The following is a 21,808-nucleotide window of genomic DNA, read 5'->3' as shown; positions in this document are numbered from 1 at the left end:
GTTTGCGGTGAATGCGATTACTGTTTTGTTCCTGGGTAATACATTTTAAAGTGTTCTTTCACTTATTAAATATTTGAAGCCTACTGCAAGGTACACACAAATAAGGGAATGGACACAAGCATAATCTCCAGCCAGGTGTAGCCATGGTAACCGTGCTGCTTTACTTGTGGTGGAGGTTCATCCCCCCTCTTTACCTCTGCACCTCCCCCCTTCCCCAGCCTCCCCTGCCTCCCCAGCCTCCCCTGCCTCCCCCTCCTCCCCTGCCTCCCCCTCCTCTCTCAACGAAATGACACTTTATTGATGAAATGTTGCTCGCTTTTCATCTCTTCCTTGTGTCTTTATAGACTTGTACCTGCCAACCCTCTGGTCTACTCGCTCATTGATCTCAATAACTGTGACCTCTCCCTTTCTTCTCTGTCGCCTCCTCACACAGGCCTTTGTGGGCCACCCTGTCCGGAGAAGTGCCCCATCCTGCTCTCGCAGCCCACTTGTGCCTTATTTACTCCAGAGCACTGTGTGACGTTAGGTCGCACAGCCGTGCGTGTTGCTCTGTCTGCCCTGTGCAGCCAGCAGGGAGCTGTGTGTGCTGCTGGACCTGGCTCCTGGCGCAGCCCTTGGCACACACCAGGGGACTTCTAGAAGCTGCTGGAAAATGAAATGAAAAGATAAGTGTGTTTTGATGGAAGAAGTTTTGAAATTCATGCATGTGGAGGGTTTGAACGCTCATGCAAATGTGTACTATGAAAGATGTATGCATAGATTTCAAAATGCTTGTGTCAAAGTCAACTTCCCTTGTCATTCCATCTTGAGGGACTTTTTGGAGGCCTCAGCGAGTGAGTGTTGACTGCAAACACTTCCCGCTTCCTCCCCATGCAGGGTCCATCTGTGTTTCAGATTCCAGTGCGTCACACAGGAATCTGTTCTCATTTTAGGTTCTGGTGATTGAGCCAACCAAAATCTACCAGCCCTCGTATGTTTCCATCAACAGTGAAGCTGAGGAGAGGACGGTTTCTCTGTGGCACGTGTCACCCACGGAGATGGTAAGGGAAGAGTGGCTTCATCAACGATTTGATTGAATTTAAAAGAAAACAAAAACAGGCCAACATTCTCACTTAAGTTCTGAATGATGGGGTATATGAGAAAGTGCAGTGACAGGCCGGCACCGCAGCTCACTAGGCTAATCCTCCGCCTGTGGCGCCGGCACCCCAGGTTCTAGTCCCGGTCGGGGCACCGGATTCTGTCCCGGTTGCCCCTCTTCCAGGCCAGCTCTCTACTGTGGCCAGGGAGTGCAGTGGAGGATGGCCCAGGTGCTTGGGCCCTGCACCCCATGGGAGACCAGGAGAAGCACCTGGCTCCTGGCTTCAGATCAGCATGATGCACCGGCCGCGACGGTCATTGGAGGGTGAACCAACGGCAAAGGAAGACCTTTCTCTCTGTCTGTCTCTCTCACTGTCCACTCTGCCTGTCAAAAATAAAAAAAAAAGACACAGTCACGATATCTTAAGTGTTGAATAGTGACCTTGTCCAATATTTAACATTAGGGCAACCATCTTACCATTGACAATTGAGTCAACAGCGGTTAGTGCTGGGATGGGCTTGCGGTTTTGTTCTACTTGCACTGTGTACATTAAATATTTGAGTGCAGAAGAGAAAAAGTCAGGCTATTGCCAAGTACATGCATGGAATGCATACAGATCTATCTTTGAAAAATGCACACATCTTTTCTTTAATTTGCTTATTTGGTTTGTGACCCTATCCCTGAAGTATATAAATAGCGAATGCAGAAGGATAGCAAAGGGCAGGACGAGAAACAACATTGGCAGACTTTGCTGGATGTCACCTTTGAGCCACAGTCAGGTGTCAGTTCTGTGAATTGCCCTGTTGTTGTGGTAGACCCTAACCTTGCTTATTTGTGTCATGGCTGCCACTGTGATATAAGAAGATTCGCAAAACCTTGATCTGTGGTTCTGCTATTGTATCGATGTAGGTACACAATATCTTATGTTGACAAGTAGTTGCAAAAAAAAAATAATATCAAAGTGACTCTTTATACTGTTAATGCAAAATGGTTTTGATCTCATGGAATTCTACAAACTGCCTGCCTCCTCTGAATTCTAAAGTGCTTGCTGGCCCTTGATGGAAATTGCCAGTGGAGTGGTACATAAAGGCACTTCAGAAGTTCGTGGAAAATGGAATTAAATGATAAGGTGATGTTGGTGCAGACAGGTTTTGAAATCCATGCCTACAAGGGCTCCTCAGAAAATCTGTGGCAGATGCATATTATGAAAATACTGCATGCCTTTCAAAAATTTTTGTACCTAAATGAAGATACCTTCCCATTCCATTTTTCACGAACTTTTTGGAGTAACCACGTATCTCACCAGGTGGAAATGTTTTCCTTTGTGTACAGTCTATAATAAGAAATGGAAAGGAGCTGTGCACGCAGCAAGTGCACTTCCCTTGACCGATGAAATGTTTCTGCACAAGGGCTGGTAGCTTTCAGAGGAGACATCTGCAAAAAATCTACATTACCTTTTGCTTTGAGAAGATTTCTTTGTATTTGCCTTCATCGACAATTTTGAAATTGGGCAGATTTGGGAAGCAAGCACATCGGCCTAGAATGGCATGACGTTTTTCTGCATAGTGCTGCATTCTTTCCTGGTGGGCTGCGGGTGGAGTGTGGGAAGAGAACAGACAGGTTCACATACATACTTCCTGTGATGTCACCATATAGTAAGATTGAGTTCCGGTTTGTTAGCCAGTGATTGAGAACCGTTGTAGAAGTAAAGAGCAGGGGGAATGCTGGCACATGCTGAGCACTTCTTGGGTAAAGGGGAGGCTCATGTGTAGTGTGGGCTAATCCCTGTTGACAGATTTGTAGTGTTTGCTTATCTTAATGCTGTGACTATTCCACAAGGCCAGTTTCAAGCAACCTATATCAGGTCACCAAAAAAGGAATTAGGAAGAAAGGAGCAAACTCAGCGTTGCCGAGCCGGCGCAGGCTGTGTCTGGCACGCCGATCCAATTGCAGGAGGCTGCGCGGAGCAGGAGGCCTCGGTCTCGTGATGCGGATGCTGGCTGTAGGAAGGGTTTGTTTTGAGAAATCACTCGCGTCTCACCTTTCTCTTGCCTGCGTTGTTCCTGACGTTCCTCAGGCCAACCAAATGGATTTACCTGTGGATTTTCTTTCTTTAAGATTTATTTATTTATTTATATTCATTCATTCATTCATTCATTCATTTATATATTTATATATATATATTTATTTTTATTTATTTAATTATTTGAAAGGCAGAGTTTTAGAGAGATGAGGAGAGACAGATCTTCTATCCACTGGTTCACTCCCCAAATAGCCACAATGGCCAGGTCTGGGCCACACCAAAGCCAGGAGCCAGGAGCTTCTTCCAGGTCTCCCATGTGGGTGCAGGGGGCCAAGGACTTCAGCCATCTTCCACTACTCACCTAGGCCACCAGCAGGGAGCTGGATCAGAAGTGGAGCAGCCAAGACTTGAATTGGTACCCATATGGGATGCTGGTGTCGCAAATTTAGATAATCTGTTCTTAACTAGTTTAGAAATACAAAGGAATGGGGCCAGCACTGTGGTGTAGCCAGTAAAGCCACTGCCTGGAGTGTTGGCATCCCATATGGGCACAGGTTCAAGTCCTGGCTGCTCCTCTTCTGATCCAGCTCTCTGCTATGGCCTACGAAAGCAGTGAAAGATGGCCCAAGTGCTTGGGCCCCTGTACCCACGTGGGAGACCCAGAAGAAGCTCCTGGCTCCTGGCTTTGAATTGGCCCAGCTACAGCCATTATGGCCATTTGGGGAGTGAACCAGCAGATGGAAGACCCCCCCCCCCCCGCTTCTGCCTCTCTGTAACTCTGCCTTTCAAATAAGTCTTTAAAAAAACACAGCCGAATGTTTACAATACATTAGAAAATATTTCTGGTGTTGCAAGTTACGCCAAGTAGATCTCTCTGATCTCCAAATCAGTGCTGAAAGAAAAATAGCAGAAACAGTTGACCATGGAATGAAATTGAAAGTGTTCCTCTGCTTGGGAAAAATCAAGCTCCTTACCTCTGTCTTTGATACTTGCAGAAACAAATCCATGAATGGCATTTTACAGCCTCTTCCATTAAGGGAATAAGGTAAGAACATAAAAGAAACCGTAATGATTGTTTTGATATAAATAATGATGACAATGTTGTATGCGTGTGAATGTTCCCGTCTGCTCAGAATATGCACTGCGCTTACTTTGCATGGAATCCAAACTGGGTTGTTTTCTCCTTCGTTGTCCTACCTGAGCTGGTTCATCATGCGCAGCTAGTAAGAGCGTCTCAGCTTGTTATATAACAGCAGTAGCTTTTCTTGTATCCAGCAGGCAAAAACAAACAAACAAACAACTCTCTGGTCTTAAACTTTAAACAAACTAGGCTGCATCTGCAGAAAGAGAAAGCATTCTCTTCTGTGAGCCAAAGATGTTCAAGTGCTCAGGGACCCTGATTGCCGAAAGCAGGAGTTATTTGGTAATGACACGTGGGTGGAGTCTTCTGGGCAGAGTGATGGAGCCAGGCTGTTATTAGGGAAGTAGGGAGGGAGGTGTGTACTCCCAGGGGAGGGGTGGCATTTGCTGTCTTTGGATCAGGGCTGGTGTGCATTTTGGCCCAGGCCATGTTGCTTCCCATAGCTGGACTCACTCGCCTCAGCCACTCTCATCACCCTGCCGGCACATCCAAGGATGGGTGCAAGGCTGTGGGGCAGAATGTGAGTTCTAATCCTTCTTTGCTCTGTGACACTGGAAAATTCACTTAGCTTCTCTGGGTCTCAGATTCTTCCCTGTTTTCATCAAATCAAGGCTACTGAATGAATAAATCCCCATTCACCTCCCAGAGTGTGAACCTGTCCTGGACACAGTGTTTAAGTTAGAATAATGTTTATATCACTTTAAAGGGAGGGAAACAATTTAAGTGCCGAGTAGTTCATTTAGATAGTATTGACCAGAAAATGCAAGCTAGTTCAAAGGATTTGAACCATTCACGAAGATTTATAAAGGGCCCGTTTGACTCAGACCCTGGGACTTAAGTGACCAGAAGAGCATCTTTAAACATTCCTGGGGCTCTCCAGCTAACTGACAGTTCCTTTACAGATTGATTCTTGAGACTTCCTGTGTCTAACCTAGCTGGGATTCTTTTGACTCATGCTGCACTATTGCTGTGTCAACTCCGCATTGGTCATGTAATCCATAACGTGAAGAATGATCTCAGAAGGTTTTTGTCTCAGCAAGAGGTGGCTTAGGAGGGGCCAGGAAAGGGGCCTTCATCTATTCACAGGGCTGGTTGTGCCTGATTCTCCAGAGAATTCTTCACCCAGTGGGATGAGGGCCATTGCTGAGGCTTTAGCCCAGCATCGGTCAAAAACTTTGTCATAGTGCAACCTGTCAGCAGATGGAGTGTGGTGATTTTCTGTCGCTGGATAGGGCCAAGCAAGCTAAATATTGCTCATTGGACGAGTTCCAGAGTCAGGTCCAGATATTGGGTGGAGGTGCACCAGATAGCATTTTGAGCCAAAAATACAGTACTCATTCCTGTTTCCCTTGTATGGGCACAAATACAGTGCCCTGGTATTTTCCAAGTCTGGAAGTTCCTCTGCTGCCATAACAAATTATTTTACAAATATCTATTTGCCTTTTTGGTGAGATCCTAAAAACTCCTTGAAGGCAGAGAGCATATTTTATTCTCTCTTCTGTCGCCCGTGTGTTTTCCATAGCATTGGATATGTATGGTAAGTTCTGGATGCATATTGAAGTCAGTTGAAAAATACAAACTCAAACAGAAGCAAGATAAATGTCCCTGGCACTGAAATTTCATTGATAAATGAAAGGCAAGGTTTATGGGTATTTCTTAAAACATTATAGTGAATCTTTCTGAAGTTTGTAAAATTGAAGAGAATATATCAGGAGGTTTTCTCAGGAGTTTAAAATTGGCAGCATCACTTACATGTAAGCATTCTTCTGTTTTGTGACTTTGCAGCCTATCCAAGTTTGATGAACGCTGTTGTTTTCTTTACGTCTATGACAATTCTGATGACTTCCAAATCTACTTCTCCACTGAAGAGCAGTGTGGCAGGTGAGTCAGCTGGTTCAGGTATTTGCAGTCTGATTGTGGTGAATCACTTTTAAAGGGCCTTTGTTGTGAAAAGTATGTATTTACTGTCTGGAAATGCTAACCTATGGAAAATGATTTCCATGGCTTTCTTGAACTATATAGTTCACTTGCCCTGCAATTCAAGGAGTTACGGTGTACACGTCAGTGATTTGTGGTATATCCACCGGGTCTTGCAGCCATCACCACTCTGATCTTGGAATATTTTCATCAACCCCCACCACGTAGAACCAGTATCCATTAGCGGTCACTCACCGTTTCCCTCTGTCTTTACCCCCCAGTGAAATCTAGCCCTAGTGACTAGAATCTACTTTCTGTCTTTCTGAATTTGCCTATTCTGAGCATTTCATGTAAATGGAATCGTATAGCACGTGGTCTGTAGTATCTGACTTCTACATAATGTGGTATTGTCAAGGTTCATCTGTGTTGTAGCATATATCAGTACTTCATTCCTTTTTATGGCTGAGTATGGATAAACCACATTTTACTTATGTGTTCATCAGTTGATCAGCATTGGGTTTTTTTCTGCTTTTTAGCTATTATGAATTTTGTTTCTATAAACATTGATGTGCAAGTTTTTGTGAGGTCACATGTTTTCATTTCTCCTGAAGACAAATTATTGGGTCTTATGATAACCGTCTAACCTTTTGATGAACTTCCATACTGTTTTCTCATCTTAGGTTTCTGTTGGCAGTGCATAAGGATTCCAATTTCCCCACGTCCTTGCTGACATTACTATTATCTACTAGCTGAGAGACAGAATCTCACTGTGGCCTGGACTTAGATTTCCCTAGTTGCTAATGATACTGAGCTTCTTTTCATATGCTTGTTGCCCATTTATGTATTTTCTTGAGAGCAATATCTATTGAAATCCTTTGCCTAGTTAAAATGTTAAACTTTTTATTTTGCAAAATATCCTGAGCTACAGGGAAGCTTCAAAAACAGCACTAAAATATCGATGTGTTTCACCCAGAATTCCCCAGCATTAACTCTGCTGCATTTATGTTACGTTCTCTCCATATGCATGTGGTTATTTTTCTGAACTGTTTAAGAGTCAGCTATAGGTATAATGCTCCGTCACCTCTAAATACTTCAGCATATTGCTTAAAAACAGGGACCTTTACTTATGCAATTATTGTAATCTATTCAGCAAATTAAAGTTGATATGATACTATAACCCAGAAACCTTATCCAAATGTCACTTATTGTCTAACCAGTGCCCTTTATAGCAAAACAAAAGATTTTGTTTCCTCTGGTCCGTGATCCAGTCCAGAATTTCATGCTGCAGTTAGTTGTGGTGTCTGTGTAGTCTGCTGAAGTCTGGATGGGTTCACCTTCAGTCTTTCTCGACTTAATAGTTTTGAACAGTACAGGTTGTGCAGCCCTTCAGTTGAGGTTTGTTTGCTGTTTCCTCATGATTACACTCGTGCTAGGTATTTGGGGCAGGCATGCCACAGAAGTGATATTGTGTCCTTTCCCATGCCTCATATCCAGGGACACACAACACCATTGTGTCATTGCTGGTGATGTTAACTTGGGTCACTGGGTGAGAGTGGCGTTTGTCAGCTCTGTGCAAAATTTGCCTGTTTTCAATTGGGTCATCTGTCTGTTTATTATTGAGCTTTAAGAGTTCTTTATGAAGTCTCTTATCAGAGGTGATTTGCGAAGACCTTCTCCCATGTTGTGGGCTGTCTTTATTCTGCTGATGGTACCACCTGCGGTACAAAAGTTCTTAATTTTCATGAAGTTCATTTTATGTTTTTTTTTATTTTATTTGTACTTTTGGTTGATATCTCTATTAGCTTTTTGTTAGTATGACTAAATACTGAAGACATGCTACTTTCAAAGGAAAGAGAGGTTGCTTTCAGCTTATGGTTTTGGAGGTTTGCAGTCCAGGATCAGGTGGACTCTATCAGTTCAACCATCTGATAAAGCTGGACGATGACAGTGTTGGAGCACATGAAAAGGGGGAGGACCACGTGGCAGGCCAGGAAGCAGAGAGAGAACAGCTGGGCCTGGCCCAGGCTTAAATAACCAGCCCTCTAGTGAGATTCCCCACTAAGGACCTGAGGACTTCCTGCTAGGGCCACCTCCCGTATACCATAATTGGATCAAGCCTCCACCCTGTTAGTACCATCAGTCCGTGACTTTGGACTGGAACTGCCTGCATGAGTTGGGGAGTCAAGTTATGTTTAAACTGTAGCACTAAGTAGGCTTTACCTAACACAAGATGCTCTGTGGTTTTTTCTGTTGTCTTTAGTGGCCTTTATAGTTTTAACACTTATATTTAGACCTCTGATCCACTGGGAACTAATTTTTCAGGTGGTGTGATGTACGGGGTCTAGTTTCATTCTTTTCCATGTGGTTTCATGGTTGTCCTGGCACCATTTGTTAAAAAAACTATTGTTGGCTCTTGCCATGTGCTGGTGTTCAAGCACTCTCCTTGCTTCAGGGTACAGCTCACAGAAAGAAGAAGGTAGTGCATAGAACAGCTACAGCTGATGACAAAAAGCTTCAGAGATCAGAGTGCTCTCAAAACACTGGCTGTGAATACTGTACCTGGGGTTGAAGAGGTGGCCATGATTAAAGATGATGGGACAGTTACTCATTTCAACAATCCCAAAGTCCAAGCTTCCCTCTCAGCTAACACCTTTACAATTACTGGTCATGCAGAAGCCAAGCCGGTCACAGAAATGCTTCCCGGAATTTTAAGTCAGCTTGGTGCTGACAGCTTAACAAGCCTTAGGAAGTCAGCTGAACAGTTCCCGCGGCAAGTGTTGGATGGCAAAGCACCGAAACCAGAAGACAGGGATGAGGAAGATGATGATGTTCCAGATCTTGTAGCTAATTTTGATGAAGCATCAAAGAATGAAGCTAACTAAATTCATTTTTTGGTTTTTGAAAGCTAGCATAGACTAGGTTTAACAGATCAGCTATATGGTTCCAAAGTTTTACAGACACAGAGAATGTCACCTGTTAGTAGGTCAGTAATATAAATATTTTGTATATCAATAATGTTCAGCATTGTTCGGTCATTGGATTTTGCATTTTGCATTTCCTCCCAGGATATTTTCTTTTGGTCAAAATATGAAGTACTGGTGGAGTTTAAGGGTGTTTTGGGTTTGATTTTGTTGTTGTTGGGATGTTTTTGGTGTATGTATGCATGTGGCCATGTTTGTGTATAGTAGAGAGCAGTTTGGAAAATAGTTCTATTTATCTACCTTCTTCCCCTAGTAGAAATAAAACGAATCTTTACATTTGCCCCCCCCATTTCCCCCCAATAATGAATGCACAGAATTAATGAAAGTATCTTGGATTTCAGATCTGAAGAGATTTGGGAGGTTTGGTTTTAACTTGTTTGTGTAACTGTCATATTTTTATATACATCTTTGGGTTTAAAATGTCTTGAGATATTTCGCTACCAGCTTCATGCTAGCGTAACAGGTAGCATATCTTTGGTATGGTTGCCTTAGATTCACTTACCTAGTCAGAAAAATTTCTTGTACTAGCTTTCTTCCTTAATGTCTTTTTTCCTCTCCTTTTAATCTTCAAATGGCCTGGTTAACTCTATGGTAGTGTCTTGCTCATCTTTCACCTAGCTTAAGGGTGCTCTCCATATAGAGTTAAGTGAGTGCCTAAGACCTTCTGTAAGATTTTGTTCCCTCAACTTGAGAAACAACGGCTCCATCTTCAGCTTTCATTTCTCTTGGATTTTACAGTTTGGTAGTTTTCAAACTGGAATCACTAGCATGTGCTTGCTAAGTAATGTTATGCCAGCCTTATCTCGTGTCCTGGCTGTTCCTAAGAGCAGGTGTAAAAATGCCGCTTTTTCAGCAAGGTTGAAATTGGGACTGTCCTTTTAAGTCAGGAGAAAATAGGCCATAGACTCATCCCCCAGCACCAAATGGGCACTCCTATGAAGTGGTACTGGTCCCTGGAGAAATTCTTAACCACTCCCCTGCTCTTGGCCTTCAACCTGCCTCTGAGTTGGATCTTACTATTGTAGCTGCTCACAACACCAGCCTGCATGCTTAGAATAATGCTGTGTGGGGAGCACTGATAGAACACAGCATTTATTTTTTCACCTCCTTGCAAAGGACTTAGAGGTAAGTTGCATTCACTCGCTCAAGTTTCCTCTAGCTATCTGATAAAAGGTTGCATTTTACTATATCTGCATTTGTTAACACCAGTATTTAAGGGTAAGATTTAGAAAATCTGTCATTGTCTGGCCCACCAACAAACTACAGCATAACCTTTTAGCATGCCAACTTTTGTTTCAAGCTAGATATCTTAACGTGATATCTGAAGTGCAAGATTAGTAACTTACTGAGAGGTCTATAGACATGAAGGCCAAGTGCTTGGGTTTTTTCATCCAAACACCTTTTATATGATATATAGACTTAACGAAACAAAATAATACTAATGAAATGACAGTACAAAAGAGGAGAATGTTTCCTCTTATGTGTCTCTTAAAAAAAAAAAGACTATTCTTTCCCCATTGGCCAGTCTCAGCACTCTTTTAGAGAATCAGTTAACGATGAAGAGTTCATTTCTGGACTGTCAGTTCTATTCCATTGATCTGTTTGTCTGCCATGCACATACAAGACTTTGGCAATTACTGTAGCTTTATAATTAGTTGTAGTATCGGGCAGTGTGGGTCCTCCTGGTGCCAGAAGCTGAACATGCGATATAGGTAATGCTGCCATCACCACTGCCTCCCAGGGTCTGCGTTGGCCGGAAGCTGAAGTCAAGAGCCCGAGGTGGCAGTCAAACCCAAGCACTCTGACGTGGGACACAAGCTAGGCCAGACTGTTCCTGGTCTTGTTTTTCAAGATTGTTTTGCTTATCGTGGATGCTCACATCTCTGCGTGAATTTCAGTATCAGCAGGGCTGGTGTTTTGGTGCAGCAGGTTAAGCTGCTGCCTGTGATGCCAGCATCCCACGTTGGAACTCTGATTCGAGTTCAGCTGCTCTCCTCTGATCCTAATGTACGCGGGAAGGCAGTGAGGATCCAGGCCCTTACCATCCGTGTGGGAGACCAGTCCAGTGCATGGAAGATATCCTTCTGTCTCTTCCACTCCATCTGTCATTCTGGCTTGCAAATAAATTTAAAAAAACTTTGTTTAAAAAGTCAGTATCAGCCTGTTAATTTCTTCAGATGAAGGCAAGTAGGATTTTGGTCCGAGGTATACTGGGTATGTAGATTAATTTGGAAAGCATAGCCATGTTAACCATGTTATCTCCAGTCCATGAACACAGTGTGCCTTTAGGTTTTCTCTTTCGTTGTTTCTTTATGTCTTTGTCTGTCTGTCTTAGCTAGCTAGTTAGCTAGTTATTTGAAAGAATTACACAGAGAGATGAAAGATCTTCTGTCCATTCATTCACTCCCCAAGTGGCCACAGGCTGAAGCCAAGAGCTTCATCTGGGTCTCCCATGTGGGTGGCAGAGGCCCAGGCACCTGGGCTTCCAGTGCTTTTCCCAGGCGCATTAGTAGGGAGCTGGATTGGAAGTGAAGCAGCCAGGACACAAACTGGTGCTCACGTGGGATGCTGGTGGCATAGGTGGTGGCTTTACCTGCATCACCACCGCGCCAGCCCCTTAGGTTGCCTTTTTAACGTCTTTGAAGTGTTATGTATTTTCAGTATGAGTCATGCGCTTCTTTTGTTAAATCTATACCCAGTTTATTCTCTTAAGTCTATTGTAAATGGAATTGTTTTCTTAATTTCCCTTTTGGATTATTCATTGCTAAACTGTAGAAATACATCTCTTTTTGTATATTGATTTTGTAGGCTGCAACCTCGCTGAACTCATTTATTAATTCCAACAGTTAAGAATTCATTCAGATTTTCTGTACATAAGATTTTGTCATTGTAGATAAAGTTTGAGTTCTTACTGCTCAACCTAGATGCCTTTATTTCTTTTCCTCGCCTAATTATCCTGGCTAGTATAATCTGGAATATAAAAGGTGAGAGTCAACAGCCTTATTTCATTCCTAATCTTAAGAGGAAAGCAGCCAGTCTGTTATCATTAAATGTGATGTCAGCAGTAGGTTTTTCATAAATTATTTTTTGAGTTACAGGTGTTCATTTTATTCCTACTTTTGAGTGTATCATGCAATTCACAGAAATTTAATTCCGTGTATTTCAGTCATCACAACATTTGAGGGTACTTCCAAAAGTACATGGAAAATGGAATTAAAAGCTAAGTTTATTTTGGTGTAAATGTTTTGAAATTCATGCCTAGTTTTTTCATAATGCACATTTCCATGAACTTTTTGAAAACCTCTCAAATCCTTGGCTTTCAGAAATTTTTGCTTCCAAAATTAACTTTTAAATCTATCTTCCATGAACTTTTTAATGTACCCTTGTATCTGGAGCTCAGACTCGGTGTCAGATGAGGGAACTCTTTAACATTCTTCAACTTAGAGTCAGAAAAATGCTGCCAACTTTTGGGCAAAACATCCTCTTACTACAAAGATTTTCTTTAGGACCTTCATTCAGTACACAGTGCCTTTTTGGGGATCTGTTTTAATATGTAGATTGAGGTATAGCATACCTGTGCACTTAATATACAGCTAGATAAATATGTACGCATATGATCACCTGTGTTTGTGACCCCGAAAGTGGTCCTTTGGGACTCCTGCCAGATAACTCTTGTGATTTCTGTCGTTGACCTTAAAGTAAATAGAATCGTATGGCTTGTGCTCCTTTGCTTCTCTTCTCTTTCCTTTAAAATAATATCCATGAGATGAAGGCATGAGGTACATATCAGTTCATCCTTTTTATTTCCATGTAGTGTTCCATTGAGTGAATGTAATACAACTTTTTGTCTGAATCATTAGCATTTGCATTGTTTCCAGTTTGGGGCTATGATAGATAAAACTGCTCTGAACAATCTCAGGCATGTCTTTTTTTGAACATATATATTGATTTCTGTTGAGTGTCTAAGTGGATTGCTGAAGATAGGGTGGATTTCTATTCAGCTTTAGTTGGTACTGCCAATAGTTTTCCGAAGTGATCATGTCAATTTCCACTCCCACTAGTTGCTCTGTGTTCTTACCAATGATTTATATCATTTTTTATATTTTAGTTACTCTGGAGAGCATATATCATGTATTTCCTAAGAAGCCTAACCATTTGGGCTTGGTAGCTTTCAAAGATGAGAAGAAGCAAAGGTGATAGGAGTTAGAGAAAGCATTTTAATGGTTTGTGAAAATTATCCTGAAGAGTACAGTATTCCTTCCTGCTGTCTTGGTTTTTAGATTTATTTATTTGAAAGTCGGAGTTGCAGAGAGAGAGAGAAGGAGAGGTAGAGGTAGAGGTAGAGAGAGAGACAGACATCTTCCATCCACTGGTTCACAATTGGCTGCAACAGCTGGAGCTGTTCTGGTCCAAAGCCAGGAGCTTCTTCCAGGTCTCCCACGTGGGTGCAGGGTCCCAAGGACTTGGGCCATCTTCTACTGCTTTCCCAGGCCATAGCAGAGAGCTGGATCGGAAGTGGAGCAGCAGGGACTTGAACTGGTGTCCATATGGGATGCCGGTACTATGGGCAGCAGCTTTACCTGCTATGCCACAACGCCAGCCCCCTTCCTGCTGTCTTAAAAGAGAATTCTGAATACAAGTTTTCTAGTGAGTCTTGATCACTTAGATGCAAATAAATGACTACACAATTCTAGAAAGTGGCCTGTGTAGCTTAGCAGATTTATGGGTCACAAAGATTTATGGGTAATAGGTGATATTAAGCTTGATCTGTGTGAGAAAGATGTGGCCACCTTACTTATTTCCCTGTCACCTCCACCTTCCTCTCTCGCCCCACATATACAAGAGCCTAAATCTCAGTAAGAACTAAACTGTGTCCAGCTTAAGAGGTGATGGTCCCACTATCCTTAGCACTAATATTATCAACCCTGGAACACTGGTCTCAGGGCCAGACTTGAAGTGTAATCTGGGGACATATTTGAAGAATCACCTGTTAGTAGAGTAATTCACAAATGAGGTCCAGGAAAACAAGAAACAAGAAGTGAAGATGCTTACAGGGATGGGATAAAACTGTGTGCATTTCTAATAGCTGATATGTAGACAAGTTCATTCTAAGCAACGTGTGGATGGAGAAGCAGTCTTTAATTGAAGAAAAAAGGAAACATTTTTCATTGTGTTCTCTAAAGAATTGCTGCCTTTGGGTGGTGCTGAGTTCTTTGTTGCTTCAGGTGCTCCAGCAGGTGGGGGTGGATTCAAGCATCCTGCATATTTGGACTAGATTGGGGAACCATTAAAGGACCAGGTCCCATCAAGGAGTGCATTGTTTGGCCATGGCTTAGAAGAGTTTGGCTTTACTAAATCACGGTTTAATGTCATAAGCATACAGTAAAGGTACATAACAAGAAGGACCCTAATGCACGTTGTCTTTGTGATATTTGCTGTTGCAGGTTCTGCTCTTTGGTCAAAGAGATGCTAACCAGTGCACTAGGCAGCACAGTGGAGCTGGAGAGAGGAGTTGATGGAGATACCTTAGAGGTGAGTCATGCAAGACCTACGACATGAAAGAAGTTTTTACTGTGTCTTTCTTTAAAAGGTGTATTTTTTTTTTTTTCTGAACAGCAGAATTGCAGAGAGGGGGAGAAACAGAGATCTTCCATCTGCTGGTTCACTCCTCAAATGGCCATAGTAGCCAGGGCTGAGCCAGACCAAAACATGGAACTCCGTGGGTGGCACAGACCCAAGCTGTTGGGCCGTCTTCCAGTGCCTTCCCAGGACATTAATAGGGAGCTGGATCAGATGTGAAGCAGCTGGGACTCGAAGCAGTGCCCATATGGGATCCCAGCATCGTAGCCAGTGGCTTAACCTGCTGTACCACGACACTAGCTCCTTTATTATGTCTTTAGTGAATAAAGAAAAGGTCCCACCTTCCCCAGAAAAATCCTCAATTGAGTATATATTAAAATATTCATTTGTGAATCGGCCAACCATCACTATTGATTGTTCTCAGAGATTACATTTAATATGTCTCCATAGAAAAACCTCTGGGATCCACTCAGAACATTTAAGAAAATTGGGACATGGACTAGACTAAAATTTCCTTTTGTGGACAACCTCTGAAAAAGTTCTTTTTAAGCTAATAATATTTGAGGCTGTAAGAAATAGTTTGCCACCTAGAAGCAACCTTTTTCATTTATGCCCAAGATTACTTTCATTATATTTATTTGGATATAGTATTTTTAAAGATTTATTTATTTATTTGAAAGGCAGAGTTAGAAGGAGACAGAGGCAGAGAGAGAGAAAAAGAGAGAAAGTCTTCCATCTGCTGCTTCACTCCCCAAATGGCATGAGGGTTGGAGTTAGGACTATCCAAAGCCAGGATCTTCTTCCGGGTCTCCCACGTGGGTACGGGAGCCCAAGAACTTGAGCCATCTTCTACTACTTTCCCAGATCTAGATGGGAAGTGAAGCAACCAGGACTCGAACCAACTCTCATATGGGATGCCAGCACTGCAGGCAGTGGCTTTACCCACTCTGGCACAGCACTAATCCCCAGGAGAAAGTATTTTTTTTAAGTGACTTATTTATTTGAAAGGCAGAGAGAGACAAAGACAAGTGTAGATCTCCCCTTGCCTGGTTCATTTCCAAAATATCTTGAATTTCCAGGGCTGGGCCAATCCAAAGCCAGGAGCCAGGAAGTCCATCTGAGTTCCACATGTGGGTGACAGAGACCCAAGGACTCATGCCATCTTCTGCCTCCCAGGGTGTGTGTTAACAGGAAGCTGGCATTGGAAGTGTAGCCGGGACCTGAACCCAGGCACTCTGTTATGGGGTACAGGCATCCCAAGGGACGTCTTAATCACTGCACCAAACACCCACTCCTGCATAAAGTGTATTACATTTAACAGTCTTGAAATCATGTTTAAGAAAACAGGATCATCATAATCTCTTTTGGACAGCACAATTGCTGTCCATAGGTCCTGCACCCTTGTACACATGCTTGGATCTTACATTGTAATTTGCCACCAATTCAGGTTTTCCCAGTGATTACAATTTAATAAGATGTTGCCATAGTTTCAAGTTAGATGCAAAGGAGTTGCTGGAGGTTTCTTTTAGAAAAAATATCAGGCTGGCGCCACGGCTCAATAGGCTAATCCTCCACCTGCGGCGCCGGCACCCCAGGTTCTAGTCCCGGTCAGGGCGCCGGTTCTGTCCCGGTTGCTCCTCTTCCAGGCCAGCTCTCTGCTGTGGCCAGGGAGTGCAGTGGAGGATGGCCCAAGTGCTTGGGCCCTGCACCCCATGGGAGACCAGGAGAAGCACCTGGCTTCTGCCTTCGGATCAGCGTGGTGCGCTGGCCACAGCAGCCATTGGGGGGGGGGGTGAAACAATGGAAAAGGAAGACCTTTCTCTGTCTCTCTCACTGTCCACTCTGCCTGTCAATATATATATATATATATATATATACATATATATCTCAAAGATTCGTTTTAATAAGTGAATTAGGTACCAGAATCCTTAGCTTAGAACCCAAGTTAATGGTAGAAATGAAGGCAACAGATGAGGGAGACAGAGAAAGGTGGGAGATAGACGTCTTTTATGCAGCAGGCTGATTTCCAGTGATGTCAGTGAAGGAGAGCTTTTGGTAATCTTAAATGTTGTCAGTATCCATACAAGTAGATGCGAACAGATGTGTGTGCGCATGCGTGCACACCCCCCCTCCCCCCCGTCTTCCTCTGCGTCTCTGTCTCTCTCCAACTGTTCTGTGTATAAGCTGCACTTCTGTAAGTAGACCCTGGTGAAGCACGCAGAATGCCAGAAATAAATCATTGCTGGTTTTCTGCTCTCAGTGTTGGTCTGACCAGAGCCATGTTTGTTTTAGTCATCAGTAAGAATCAACTTGAATGCAGCTGTGTGTGACATTTTTTTTTTTGAGATTGCTTGATTTCTTTATTTGAATGGCAGAGTGACAGAGAGCGAGAGATGAAGATCGATCATGATCTTCCACCCACTGGTTCACGGTAACACAGGGCTGGGCCAGGCTGCAGCCAGGAGCTGGGAAGTCCATCTGAGTCTCCTGTGTGGGTGGCAGAGCCATCGCTGCTACCTCCCCTGTGTTCCTTACCAGGGATCTGGAGTCAGGAGCCAGCGGCAGGAGTTAAACCCAAGCATTCTCAGTGGGGTACCACGAGGCCTAAAGCCTGCCCCTTAGCTACAGTTCTTCTCGGGACTATTGGAAAAGGTTTGTTTCTGACACGTTGTTAAGGGGTCATGCAGGACCACGTGTATTCGGAGTGCTTAATGTGCTTAGAAGCAGATTTCCACTGCAGCATTAAAGTGGAAGGGAAGAGTTGAGCCAGCTAAGTTACAGGTGAGCCATACTCTGTAATTGAATGAAAAGGATGGCACTGGAGAACCGTGACTCGTCTAGCCCTCGGCTGTTACTTTGAATTCCTTAAGATTGCTTGGTGACGTTGGGCCTTCTAGGGGGCTCCTGCACCCTGCATTGTGTACTTGTTGTCTTGTTGTTTCTCCTCCTTTAGTACGAGTATGAGCTTGATGCCAACGGTGAGAAAGTCGTCCTGGGGAAAGGCACGTACGGGATTGTGTACGCCGGCCGAGATCTGAGCAATCAAGTAGGAATAGCCATCAAGGAGATCCCGGAGAGAGACTGCAGGCAAGTAGGGCGGGCCTTCTGCCTCGCACGCTCTGCAGATGCCAACTCGGGGCCGCCCGTGCCATCGCCACTGCTGGAGTGCAGAGGTTTTCCAGCTGACAGCTCTGTGGCATTGCCACACGCCACACGCGTCCCTCCTCTGCTTGCTTTCCTGTGCCTTTCAAATACATTGAGGAAGCAGAGCAGCTTCCCACGGAGTCATGCACCTTGCTGAGGGCCAAATTTTAAAAGAAAGCTGCGGTTGTATTTCTGCCTGCACTAGCTGTGAAGTTTTTACATTTGTTTGAAAATAGGTATTTGCAATAACTTAAATTTGACTGTTTAAAATGGATTTGATTTATTTGGATGCATCATTACAGGAAAAAATCACTTTTTTTTAGGTGAAAACTTGAAATTTTTGCAATATACAGCCTTTTTTTGTAATTTGCCCTTCAACCTCACCCATGCCTTTTGGGCTATTTTTCTACTGTCAGTACAGCTAATCAAATCCTTTAGTATTTCCTAGTCTTATGAAATATTTACTTCTTTATGAATGTACTGCCCAGCTCTTTTTTTTAAGCTTTGTACTTATTTGACAGAGTAACAAGGGAGGGAGAGACAGAGAAAGAGGTTCACTCCACCAAAGGGCTGCAATACCTGGATCAGAAGTGGAGCAGCTGGGGCTCGAACCAGTGCTCCAACGTGGGATGCCAGCATGCCTGACCCACCACGCCACAATGCTAGCCGCCTCCCCACCCGTTTCGAGACAAGAGCATTGCACTCTTGACTGCCGAGTGTTTCTGTAGAGAAACACGTACGCGGTCATGGCCATGGTGTCAGAAATAAGGCTATGCTGTGGCCTCGAGTGCTGGGTGCTGATGGAAATGTGCACGTGGCCCTCCATCTTGGTGCTCACTCGGGAGTTAGGGGTGGGTTACAGGGGGTTTCTGCAGTCTGTGAGGTTCTTTGTTCATTGATCTGTTGATCTTCAGCGGAGCGTGTTATGATATGTGAATGATGAGGTGAGGCCTGATAGGAGCTAGTCCTCTTTCTGCATTTCACGAATAAGAAACGCCAAGGCCCAGGAATATTCACTGATTTTCCCAAGGACACGTAGGAGCGAGGCCAGCACTCCGAGCACTGGAGTTCCTCATCCTGTACTCTGTCTCTTATCCTCAGGATGGCTCAGGTGTGGCAGTTACGTGGGTTTCAGGGGTCGGGGAGCTGCTGCTTCATTCGGTAGCAGAAGCTGTCCCAGCTGTTCATTGTCCATAGTAGTTCCCACGATGTTAGAGGTGAAGGACCTTCCGGACCGTTTTGTCCAATTGTCAGCGTTTACAGGCTGAGCTTGTAATGCCTGGGCATCCTCTCCCCGGATTCTGGACTCACACTGGGAACTGCAGAGTAACTGGACCACAGTCCGTATCCCAGGGGGCAGATCCATTGCCTGTGAATCAAAGTGACAAGTGCCATGCCAGATGGGCACACAGAGTATGAGTGGAATGCACCCGAGAGATGAATGACTTTCCCTGGGTGAGCTGTGCTGAGTTTGCAAAAAGAAACCCTCTTTGATGAGGTCTTTGAGGGGTGAATAGGAGTTCATTTCACGGAAAAGGAGGCCAATGCTTGTGGAAGCCCAGCGCTCTTAGAGCACAAAGGATGTTCAGAGCACCGGATCATGTGACGTGACTCGTAGGCGCTGTGTGGCTAGTGGAGGGCTCTTGAGATGAGGCCAAAACAAGGCCAGGTGTAGTCCAATGTGGCCTTGAGAGTCCTTGTGTGCCGTGGTAAACCATCTGGTCTGTATGTGCGTCTGTGTGAGGAAGTGATGTAGTGAAGTGTGTATTTTAAAAAGAGGTGATACAGTGGCCCGGGGTGGGGAAGTAGATTGAAAAGGCCAGACGCTGGGGCTGAGTGGCCTCCTAGGTGCTCCCGTCATGATCTATGATGAATCTAATAAAGATAGAAGGCAGCTGAGGACAGCATGTTCCGGAACCCCACCCTGCGTGCGAGGGAGTGTTGACAGGAGTGAAAATTGACGGGAGGGTTTAGGCCGCAGCAGTGTTTATGGCAAGAGTAGTGGTCATTGAGTAAGTCGTGTGTTGGAGATGGGCTGCGCAGAAGACAGTGAGCCTGACAGATTGTATCACCCAGTGATGTCGCAGCCACCCGAGTCTGGGCAAGTACACCCTGTGATGGTCGCTCAACAGTGAAATCTTTCACTGATACATCTCGCACAAAGTGTGACTGTGTGCTGCCCAGAAGGCACTGTACGGGGTGCCTGAGAAACTCTGGCCCCCAGCAGCTCCTATTGTACTGAAAGCATGAAAGCAAAAGGAAAAAAAATGTTTCCAGAAAGAGGGGGTGGCCAGCAGCAGGGCAGTTACTAGCAAGGGGTAGTGCAGGTGTCAGGCACCTGGCATGCGGCAGGTGAACCAGCCCCGTTTTCCCCACCAGGTACTCGCAGCCTCTGCACGAGGAGATCGCCCTGCACAGATACCTCAAGCATCGCAATATCGTGCAGTACCTGGGATCTGTGTCGGAAGGCGGCTACATTAAGATATTTATGGAGCAGGTGCCTGGAGGTGAGTAGTCCCTCTTCTGGTCTCCCATTCTGAAAATCTCCCATGAGAACCTCATGTGGACGTGAATCGTCTTGCCACGTGAAAAAACAACAGACCTTTCAGACATGAGGGAGCGTTTGTTTCTTAGAAGAGTTGGAGGCAAACTTTGCGGATGTCACACGCACAGCCTTTGGCTTGCTTATTCAGCTGGTGGGTAATCATTGGGTGTCCACCGCGGTCTGGTGTGCTGAGTGTCGGAGACCAGGAGAGGAATAAACTGGAGACTCGGGCCTTGGGGCCTTTCATGGTCTTGGAGCTGAAAGCTGGCTTAGAGAGGCTTGCAGGTCTTCAAAATGACCTCACAAAATAACGTATTGATAATGAAATAAGACACCCGTGCCGTAGGCGCAAGATCCCCAAATAGAGGAGGTAACAGTTTCTCACTTGTGGCGCCAGGTGGTCTGGTTTGAACTGGAACCTCTCTGTCTACAAACTGTGAGGCCTTGGGCAGCCTAGTTTCATTCACTATGCCCCCGGTTTTCTGGCTGACAGATGAATTGTAGGATTGGATTAGTGAGAATTACTGTAATATTTGGAGTTATAAGTATGGGAATAATAGCCCAATCTCAGTGGGATGTTGGCTGGCTTAAATGAGATAATGTATGACCAAGGCCTGGTACAGAATAAGAGCTCAGGAAGTGCTCACTTGAAATCATAATAAAATTCATAAAATGTTTTCAATAATATTTGAATATGACTGTGAAAACACCCATTAGCAATCTGACAGAAGCCCAGCCTCCTCCAGTCCTAGTCTCTGCCCCTTTCCAGGGCCCCTCTCTCTGGACACAAAACATGACCTTGACCCAAGCATAATGGCTAAGCTGGTTGCACAGCCAGCGGGTGTTGTGGGACCCAAGTGTCACACAGCAATGGTGCACCTCTTCTTCTGACTCGGGTGGCTGCACAGAGCTAAACCCAAAGCGATCAGAGGGCTGCTTCTCGCCTCGCGCCTCTGGTTGGGCGCACGTGTTGACTCACGGCGCTGCATTCACTGCCTGTGGCTACAGCATCGGAGGAAACACATTGCACGTAGCCAGAGAGAATGATGTCCGTGTACATGCTTCCGTTAGGTTGGAAACGTCAGCCCGCTGTAGTTCTCTAAGCCCTGACCCGTGAACCTTTGTCCTCCTCATGAGCTCTCTGGTGTGTCTGTTTCCAGGAAGCCTTTCTGCTCTCCTGAGATCTAAATGGGGGCCAATGAAGGAGCCCACTATCAAGTTTTACACCAAGCAGATCCTGGAAGGCCTGAAGTATCTGCACGAAAACCAGATAGTGCACAGAGACATAAAGGTACCCACTCTCTAAGCCAAGGAGGTTTCCTTTTGTTCCTAACAGATCCTGGGCGCTGTGAGCATGGTGTTAGTGACTTCCAGAGGGGCATGATTGAGTGTGACGGTC

General features: G+C 44.6%; 1 protein-coding gene and 1 pseudogene across 3 annotated transcripts in view; both read left to right on the top strand.

Moving 5' to 3' along the window:
* Positions 1-21,808, top strand: part of MAP3K15 (mitogen-activated protein kinase kinase kinase 15) — a 119,239-nt gene that overhangs the window by 80,385 nt on the left and 17,046 nt on the right. For all 3 annotated transcript variants that reach the window (XM_089323796.1, XM_089323795.1, XM_089323794.1), the window contains exons 11-17: positions 933-1,040; positions 4,097-4,146; positions 6,028-6,123; positions 14,585-14,672; positions 17,674-17,807; positions 20,244-20,371; positions 21,570-21,700. In XM_089323796.1, the coding sequence (XP_089179922.1) occupies positions 933-1,040; positions 4,097-4,146; positions 6,028-6,123; positions 14,585-14,672; positions 17,674-17,807; positions 20,244-20,371; positions 21,570-21,700 (735 nt within the window). The remainder of the gene's footprint in view (positions 1-932; positions 1,041-4,096; positions 4,147-6,027; positions 6,124-14,584; positions 14,673-17,673; positions 17,808-20,243; positions 20,372-21,569; positions 21,701-21,808) is intronic.
* Positions 8,724-9,041, top strand: LOC108178675 (transcription factor BTF3 homolog 4 pseudogene; annotated as a pseudogene).

Source organism: Oryctolagus cuniculus, chromosome X (assembly GCF_051225735.1).
Source record: "Oryctolagus cuniculus isolate XC-2025 breed Fujian yellow rabbit chromosome X, ASM5122573v1, whole genome shotgun sequence".
NCBI classification, from domain to species: Eukaryota; Metazoa; Chordata; class Mammalia; order Lagomorpha; family Leporidae; genus Oryctolagus; species Oryctolagus cuniculus.
This window is presented reverse-complemented; position numbering and strand designations above follow the sequence as displayed.